We start from the raw sequence: 9,205 nt of genomic DNA, 5'->3' as shown, positions 1-9,205 counted from the left end.
AGGCCGGTGTGTGGTGTAGTTGGTTCAGATGGTGTAGTAAGATGGAGGGTTTGTTGTCACTGTGTTGCGGGGTGGGGAGCACAAAGGGAGGCTCAGCTAATCTCAATGTACACATAGTTGTACTTTGACAATAAAGGTTCATTCATTCAGCTTCTAGCGAAAGAAATATTTCTCTCTGCCCAGCCAGGCTACATTACGTTGGCCAAGAGTGCTCGGCCTATTAAGGCACCAGGATCCCGAGAAACTTTCCAAAGCCTGAAGGTGTTTATATCCCATCTTATCTTGTGCAACACACAGGGGCATGTAGAGAACGCTCTCGCTTCCTGTTTTCTTCACGAGAAACACACTGTGGGGTTGGACTAAGAGCGTGTGACACCCAAAGTCACCCAGCCAGCATTCACGCCTGAAAGGAGATTAGTATTCAAGACCTGATCCTTTTCTAATCCAGCATTTCTTTACACCACTACACCAAACTGACTCTCTAGGTTGGGTTTTTTCCCCCCCCCCAATTAAATATGGGAACTAATCGTATTGGAACGACTCAATTAATTTGGTTCCATTAAATCCTTAAAGGTGTTCTTTTGGCAGGTCATTCGGTGACAAAAGTTACAACGGCGCTGAAAAAAATTACTTATTGCTTTTCACGCTTAACGACCACTGCGGCACGCTCATAGTGACGTGATCAGAATTCAGACGCTTGCCAAATGGCATGTGTTTTTTGATAGGTGCAGCATCCTGGGTTCACGTGATCATCATTTGTAACCTCAGCTGGCTTCCAACAAGCAAAGCCAATGGGGGAAAGCCAGATTTGCTTAATAACTGTGGTAAAAAAAACCCCAAAGGTTATAAAATGGGGCAAAACTCACTTAACAACTGCCTTGCTTAGCGACAGCAATTTTGGGCTCATTTGGGGACATAAGTCGAGGACTACCTGTATTCAGTCTCAGATTGGCCTTTACCCTTAATAATGCTGCTACTTTTGACGTAGGGAAAAATAATAATAAACAACAGAAAATATTTTTAACCACACTTTAATATCCTAATATCATCATGTGCTTTATGCAGCGGTTCCTGCTACTACTATATGACCTTACCACCTTGGAAGAGATTTGCTGTAAACCCTTAGCATATTTTCAAAAGCCTTTTAGAAATCCATTTGCTCCCCGTATTTTAACCCTCATTCCCTGTGAAGTCTCTTGGTCTTTTGGTGACCCCCCTTTCTGCAGAGGCCCCAGAAAGGAAGAAATGACCCTGGGACAGGAGATGGTCCTCTTGTACCTGCTTACTTCTTCTTGCCCTTGGCAGCCCCCTTGCTGGCAATAGAACCTCTCTCCAGCTGGTTCAGCTTGGCGTTGAACTGGTCCTCTGTGGCTTTTAGACGCTGGTCGATGGAAAGGCGGAGCTGGGTTAACTCCTGGTTGAGCTGTGAGACAATGAAGTCCCGCAGTGCAGCCGTGGGACCTATAAACGGGTGAGGCAGAGTGACTTGTAATTCTAATGAAGAGCCCTAGGGGGCGCAGTGTTTAGAATGCAGCATTGCAGGCTAATGCTGCCGACTGCCAGCAGTTCGATCCTCACCGGCTCAAGGCTGACTCAGCTTTCCATCCTTCCGAGATGGGTAAAATGAGGACCCAGATTGGTGGGGACAATGTGCCCGCTCTGTAAACCGCTTAGAGAGGGCTGCAAAGCACCGTGAAGTGGTATGTAAGTCTGAGAGCTATTCCTATTGCTAATAAACAGAAGCACTGCCATTAGCCACTCGGGCTTCAGGACCCGCACTGCCAAAAATCATGTATTAGTTAGCATTTATAATTTATAAGCAGCCAAGAAATTAAAAGACGCTTGCTCCTGGGGAGGAAAGCCATGGCAAATCTAGACAGCACACTAAAAAGCAGAGACATCACCCTGCCAACAAAAGTGCATATAGTCAAGGCTATGGTCTTCCCAGTTGCAATGTATGGCTGTGAAAGTTGGACCATAAGAAAGGCTGAGTGCCAAAGAATTAAGGCCTTTGAACTTTGGTGCTGGAGAAGACTCCTGCGAGTCCCTTGGACTGCAAGGCGATCAAACCGGTCAGTCCTAGAGGAGATCAACCCTAACTGCTCTTTAGAAGGTCAGATCCTGGAGTTGAAACTCAAATACTTTGGCCACCTAATGAGAAGGAAGGACTCACTGGAGAAGAGCCTAATGCTGGGAAAGATTGAGGGCAATAGAAGAAGGGGACGACAGAGAATGAGGTGGCTGGATGGAGTCACTGAAGCAGTAGGCGTGAGCTTAAATGGACTCCAGAAGATGGTAGAGGACAGGAAGGCCTGGAGGAACGTTGTCCATTGGGTCGCGATGGGTTGGACACAACTTCGCAGCTAACAACAAAATAATTTATAAGATAGAGAACTATTATCTCCCTCCTGAGGCTAAAGAGGGTGGCTATGAGCTGTGGATTGTTGAGCTCACCTCCGAAACTCCTACACCACATCATACTAGCCCCAAGTCCTGTGCTTCTGAAGCATCCCCCCACCCAACTTACTTTCTGCAGGAGCCCCAGCTACTTCCAATTCCTCTTGCAAAGGAGACAGTCCCATTTCAGCACTCTCAGCTGTAGCTCCTATAGAAAAGAGAAATATGCCAAATCTTTTGGCAGCCCTAGAAGAAGAGGGGGATCAGATAATACTCTTTTTATTTTTAATCCTATGATTTTACATGATTGGTTAACGTAAGCTAACTCGTTTTAGATTAAGCCAAGCTTGGAGGGGAGGGTTATTAGTGAGGTTTGGGACCCTTCGGCGTCCTGTAAATTTTGCCCCTGAAAGGAAGAAAGGCCACAGTTGCAGCACACCCACTTTGCACAACCCAAGGTCCGAGGTTTGTTGCCAAGTGAAAAGATCTCAAACTGATGGAGGTGAGAAAGATCATCTCCATCTGAAAACCTCTTTCAGAAAAAAGGAATTCATATCTAGACTGGCCAATGGCCTAAGCCCATGTCATGTCTCCAGATCCAACTCAATGGGGGGAGTTGAATTCTGGGAGTTGAAGTCTACCCGTCTTCCAATTGCCAAGGTTGAGAAACATTATTAGTGTGTATCAATCTTCCCTACTGTTGTCCCCTAGATTACAGTGCCCAGTCGCTGAGTTGACTGACAGGATTGGTAAGACAGCTACATCTGGAGGGCATCAGATCGGGGGAAAGCTCTCTTAAGCCATCTTTCCAGTCCAATTCTCACTAGTGCTGGCTCTATTCTAGTCAGAAAGAAGGTTTCCCAGCCTGCTCTGTTCCTTTTCCCCCCCCCCCATCCTCCCAACTAAAAAAAAGGAGTGGATCATCAAGGTACAGTAGATCTCAAAAGTGAGATGCAAAAGAATCCCGGCCCGCCTCCACACTCACCTTCCTCTTTGGGCTCCGGTTCAGGCATCCCAACATAGGTGAATGAGATGTCCAGCCTCACCTATTGATTTCAAGCAGAATTGGGGTTGTGAGCCCAGCGTGATGGACCAACACCTGCATTTCACCTTTTTGAACCTCCTGTGTTTGGGAGGCTTGAGGCTCCCTTCATAAATAATAATAATAATAATAATAATAATAATAATAATAATAATAATAATAATAATAATAATAATAATAATAATAATAATAATAATAAGTTGGAAGGGACCTTGGAGTTCATCTAGTCCAACCCCCTGCTCAGGCAGGAAACCCTATACCATTTCAGACAAATGGCTGGCCAGTCTCTTCTTAAAAACTTCCAGTGTTGGAGCATTCACCGCTTCTGGAGGCAGGTTGTTCCACTAAAGATGCTGCTGGCTTCATTTTGCGGCAATACAATTCTCAGGAGTAGCCAAATGAGGCCAGAGATCACATTTTGTAATTTGGCCATTTCCTGGAGGGGATGCTCGTCTTTTCCTGTGGCAGGAAAATGGCAAGAGAACGCCGGCCCTTCCCTAGCACTGCCTGGGCTGAAGGGAATCGGCCTTACCTGCGGGGTGAAAGCGTATTTGTAAAGTTTGTAGTGACGGAAGTAAGTGTTAATCATGTAGTCGGTTAGGAGCACCAGCTGGTCCTGATTGAAGACATCAATGCTGAAGGGGGGTCTCTGAGAGAGAGAGAGAGAGAGAGAGAGAGAGAGAGAGAGAGAGAGAGAGGAAGAAAACAGCCATAGAACCACCGCAAGAACCACGAGGGGAGAAAGGCTCTCTTCAGGGCAGCTTCATTCAAAGCAAACTACATGTAGTCCTTGACTTATGACCACAACTGAGCTCCAAATTTCTCCCAGGTGAGACAGTCGTTAATTTTGCCCCACTTTAGGACCTTTCTTGCCACAGTTGTTGAATTAATCACTGCGGTTATTTAGTAACACGATTGTTGAGTGACCCTGGCTTCCCCATTGACTTTGCTTGACAGAAGGTCGCAAAAGAGGATCGCACAACCCCAGGACGCTGCAACCGTCATAAATGAGAGTCAGTTGCCATGCGGCGGAATTTCGATCACGTGACCACGGGGATGCTGCAACGGTCGTACCAGTGAAAAACGGCCGTTAAATCACTTTTTTTCAGGGCTGTTGTAATTTCAAACAGTCACCAAATGAACTGCTGAAAGCCGAGGACCACCTGTATGCGGATAAGCAAACATAAAGCCACTTTTGGCCTGCCTGGCATTCACACACTCACCCGAATGGAGTGGCAGAACAGGAGTTCGGAGAAATATTTGTAGCATTCCTCCACATTGGGCAGCGGTGTTTCTGCACAAAAACCAGACGGTAGGAATAAGCAGAAGATCCATTTTAGCCTCTTTCCTTTCCTCCGCATCCTGCCGCCCTGTTCCTCCATATCACTGACTCTGGTGGGACCCTTTTCCCTTCCACTTCTATTGCTGGCTGCTCTTAGTCACAGAGACATTTTCTCATGATTCTGCCCACACAAAATCAAAGGCAAAAAGAGCACGTGGGACTGGCGGTACCATAGCCAGCCTAAGACAAAGAGGATCAGGCCAAACTGCAGAGGCTTAATGTGATTTGGACATCTGAAAAAACTTAATTTATTTTCTCCCATACCCATCACCAGTGCGTTTTTTGTAAAAGAAAAAGGAGCCGGAACTCACACGTGTCATACAACCCGCCTTGCCTACCCTACAAGGTTCCATCCAAAAAAGGTGCCGGAACTCCGTTCTGAGCGTTCTATGAGAAAAAAAGCCCTGTCCATCACACACCCTGTCGCGCTATTAAAACTCCAAGTAAATAAAGAAATACGTTGCTTAGAGCAGGGGTCTTCAAACTTGGCCCTTTTATGACATGTGGACTTCAATTCCCAGAATTCCTCAGCCAGCTTGTCTGGCTGAGGAATTCTGGGAGTTGAAGTCCACAAGTCATAAAAGGGCCAAGTTTGAAGACCCCTGGCTTAGAGCCTTGGGACCGAAGCAGTGCGAAAGTTCAGATATTCAAGTCACTAAATAAATATGGTTTCCATTTTCTTCCCCCACGTTTCTCCACTCATACAACCTTCTTTTTTTTCCTTCTTTCTCAACGCCCAGTTCCTTACCCACACAGGCCTCGTGCACATCCTTCACAATTGAGAAGAAAGCAGCGGTTTGTTCCCGGTTGAAGCCCTGCTCCCGGCTGAATTGGATGGTGTAGAAGTACAAATCTAATAAGATAGCAGCGCGAGGATTTGATTCAAAATCCTTCAGGTCAAAGAGGTCAGAGAGGAGCCTGCGGAAAGTAGGGGAAATTGGGAAAAAATGTGACAGCTTGAACATTCACAACCATTTACCAGCTATTTTCATTACGTACTTGATAATAGCCTTTTTAAAAAAAGCTTCTACATCTGTGGCAAGGCTGGTAGGTTCATTTGGTCAGAACTGGCATAATTTCTTCTCTGATTCTGCTAGGTTTAATTGAACGCAGTTTAAAATCTCACTGCCAGCACTCCAAAATGATAAATGTATCCTTTTTATACTGTGGATATCTCTGTTAATGAGGGGAGGGAGATAAATTTGTTTATCGCACCACATTATGCTGGGATTCTCAAATCTTTTTTGCAAGATACTTAATGCTAGAGAACAACTATGTGTCTTATTGTGTATGAATACATTTATGGGTTGTGCTATAGATGAAAAAGGGTTTTATTAATCACTAGGCTGGCAAGGAATTTATTCAGAACTTCATTCTGTGAGCTTCTTGTGTTTTGTTCTAGAAAGAGATTAAGAAAGCCAGTCATGAAATGTTTCATGAACACCCATCACCTTTTCAGTTCATCAGTTGTTCCAGCATTATTGATGAGGTCCATGGAATGAACATCTAAATATTTCCTGAAACGTCACAAAAAAAAGAAAAGAGAAAAACTAAGGGTTGCCAATGTAGCACAAACATTTTTTTTCTAGCAGTGTGATTTTGTACAGGTTTTCTTGAAAATAAGGTCCAAAATAAGTTTAATGATGCTTACAGTGGATAAAGGATGTAGCATGGTCAGCCAGAAATTCAAGGAACCCTCTCTCTATGGATCAACATATAACTGGCTCTTAGACAGGAAATGTAATAACTCTTCTGAATCTCAAGAATGAAAAACTACTTACCACATACATATTTTTGCCTTATGTGGCTTGGGCTGAAAGAAAAAGGTCAGTTTGAGATAAATTTTCTGATAGTATGATGTCTAATCCACAATAAAGTTAGTTCATTGTTTATTAAAAGCATCAGCATATGAATTGCTACATTTTATTGGTAGAACTCTGAGATTTAATTCACATGCTCATGTCTTATAAACCATGTTTTATTCGATAAACATTTATCATTTAATAGATTGCAAAAAGCATTGTCTACTATAACCATAAGCTTATACGCAGTGCTTTTTTTGTAAAAGAAAAAGGAGCCGGAACTCACACATGTCATACAACCCGCCTTGCCTACCCTACAAGGTTCCATCCAAAAAAGGTGCCGGAACTCCGTTCTGAGCGTTCTATGAGAAAAAAAGCCCTGCTTATACGTATCTTCACCTTTGTGGTGATTAATTATATTTGCACACGTTTCTCAGACATCTACCACTAAGAAGCAGCATGTATCCTGTAGCGTTATGGTTTATTCAACAAGCCATAGTTCAAAAAAGTATGTGTCAAGTCTGCTATAAGGAGAAAGAAGATGTGTCCAAGTTTACTTGCAGAATATCTAGCCACTCAGGTTTCAGTTATTTCCATCATGCTGCCTGCTGCAACACACTGTATTAATTTTATTACTGTTATGTCAAATTATATATAATCTGGTAATTCTACTACAGGTAGTCCTTGACTTACAACCATTCATTTAGTGACCATTCAAAGTTACAAGAAGAGCACTGAAAAAAGTGACTTCTGACCCTTTTTCACACTTGTGATCGTTGCAACATTCCCACGCTCACATGATCGAAATTGGCAACTGTCTCCTATTCATGACAGTTGCAGTGTCCCGGGATCATGTGATCAACTTTTGTAACTTTCTGACAAGCAAAGTCAATGGGGAAGCCAGATTCACTTAACAAACTTGTTACTAACTTAACCTTGGTGGAGCAGTGGGCTAATGCCTCCTTAAGTAACACCAGCTTAGTGCAGGTTCACGTCCCACCAGGCTCAAGGTTGACTCAGCCTTCCATCCTTCCGAGGTAGGTAAAATGAGGACCCAGATTGTTGGGGGCAATAAGCTGACTTTGTAATAATGCCGCCTGGGGGGGGGGCGAAAGCCCTAATAAGCAGGCATATACATAGAATGAAGGCTATTGCTAAGCACATTGATGTGTGCTTTAAATTGTAAGCCACCCTGAGTCTTCGGAGAAGGGCGGGATATAAATGGCATAAAAAAAACCCACTGCTATAGTTCACTTAACAACTATGGCAGGCAAGAAAGGTCATTGTTGTTGTTAGTTGCGAAGTCGTGTCCAACCCATCGCGACCCCATGGAAAACGTTCCTCCAGGCCTTCCTATCCTCTACCATCTTCTGGAATCCATTTAAGCTCACGACTACTGCTTCAGTGACTCCATCCAGCCACCTCATTCTCTGTCGTCCCCTTCTTCTCTTGCCCTCAACCTTTCCTAGCATGAGGCTCTTCTCCAGTGAGTCCTTCCTTCTCATTAGGTGGCCAAAGTATTTGAGTTTCAACTTCAGGATCTGGCCTTCTAAAGAGCAGTCAGGGTTGATCTCCTCTAGGACTGACCGGTTTGATCGCCTTGCAGTCCAAGGGACACGCAGGAGTCTTCTCCAGCACCGTAGTTCAAAGGCCTCGATTCTTTGGCGCTCAGCCTTTCTTATGGTCCAACTTTCACTGCCATACATTGCAACTGGGAAGACCATAGCCTTGACTATACGCGCTTTTGTTAACAGGGTGATGTCTCTGCTTTTTAGTGTGCTGTCTAGATTTGCCATGGCTTTCCTCCCCAGGAGCAAGCGTCTTTTAATTTCTTGGCTGCAGTCCCCATCTGCAGTGATCTGCAGTGATCTTGGAGCCCAGGAAAAGGTCATAAAATTGGGCAAAATTTACTTAACAAATCTCTCGCTCAGCAACAGAAATTGTGGGCACTATTGTGGTCGTAAGTCAAGGGCTGGCTGTTTTGGGTATCTTCACTGGATAATCGTAAAGGCAAGAGGGACCCAATGACAGCAGGGGCTACAAAACAACTTTTCATTACCTTCAACCCCAATTATTCAATTTAAGTAAAGCATAACCTAAACACCCAAGGAACTGACTCGAGCTTTGCCATTTTTAGCTTTAGCTCTCTCCCGTGTATGTTTTTTTCTCCTCCTCGACGGAGCTCCATTTAGCTTGCGGTTGCACAGCAGGCAGACGTTCAACAGGTGAAGCTTCCTTAGGGATTCTCGATCTGTTGAACTGGCTTGTTTGTCCCTCAAATGCCACCACATTCTCCGCGGAGGAAATAATTTATCCAAGATAGCAATTTATAACCATTAATTTAATATGTCTTATTTTACCGGCTGGAGGGTCTCCGTCCCCATTTCGGCTAGCCTGGCGGCGAGGCGTGGGGAAAAGCACGCGTTGCCATGGCAATCCCTGCTTCAGCCTTTCCGGGTCCCATCAGTAGCTGTGCAATCAGAACGAGGTATACTAAGAAAGAACGAGCCAGCGCTGCGCCAATCGCAGATACTTTCATTGGGGTGGAAGAAACGGAAGACTTCCAATAGATAGAATATAATAACAAAATAGAGGAAAGTAACAAAAAAAAATCCGGAATGG

The 9,205-nt window shown here is 44.4% G+C and overlaps 1 protein-coding gene across 3 annotated transcripts; it reads right to left on the bottom strand.

The window, feature by feature from the left end:
* Positions 1-1,052: 1,052 nt before the first annotated feature.
* Positions 1,053-9,019, bottom strand: LOC308677471 (cilia- and flagella-associated protein 119-like). 3 transcript variants are annotated; one of them, XM_081343911.1, is made up of 9 exons: positions 8,944-9,017; positions 6,563-6,594; positions 6,233-6,298; positions 5,530-5,699; positions 4,663-4,733; positions 3,972-4,088; positions 3,383-3,443; positions 2,528-2,605; positions 1,053-1,461 (listed from the first exon to the last, which is right to left on the bottom strand). In XM_081343911.1, exons 1-9 carry the CDS (start codon positions 8,965-8,967, stop codon positions 1,283-1,285), a joined length of 798 nt encoding a protein of 265 aa, XP_081200037.1. In that variant the 5' UTR covers positions 8,968-9,017; the 3' UTR covers positions 1,053-1,282. The 3 variants fall into 3 exon arrangements, with proteins under 3 accessions (XP_081200037.1, XP_081200039.1, XP_081200038.1); XM_081343913.1 differs by having other exon boundaries at positions 6,433-6,594; positions 8,944-8,975; XM_081343912.1 differs by lacking the exon at positions 6,233-6,298 and having other exon boundaries at positions 8,944-9,019.
* Between the last annotated feature and the right edge of the window lie 186 nt (positions 9,020-9,205).

Source organism: Vipera berus, assembly GCF_964194415.1.
Source record: "Vipera berus genome assembly, chromosome: Z".
NCBI classification, from domain to species: Eukaryota; Metazoa; Chordata; class Lepidosauria; order Squamata; family Viperidae; genus Vipera; species Vipera berus.
This window is presented reverse-complemented; position numbering and strand designations above follow the sequence as displayed.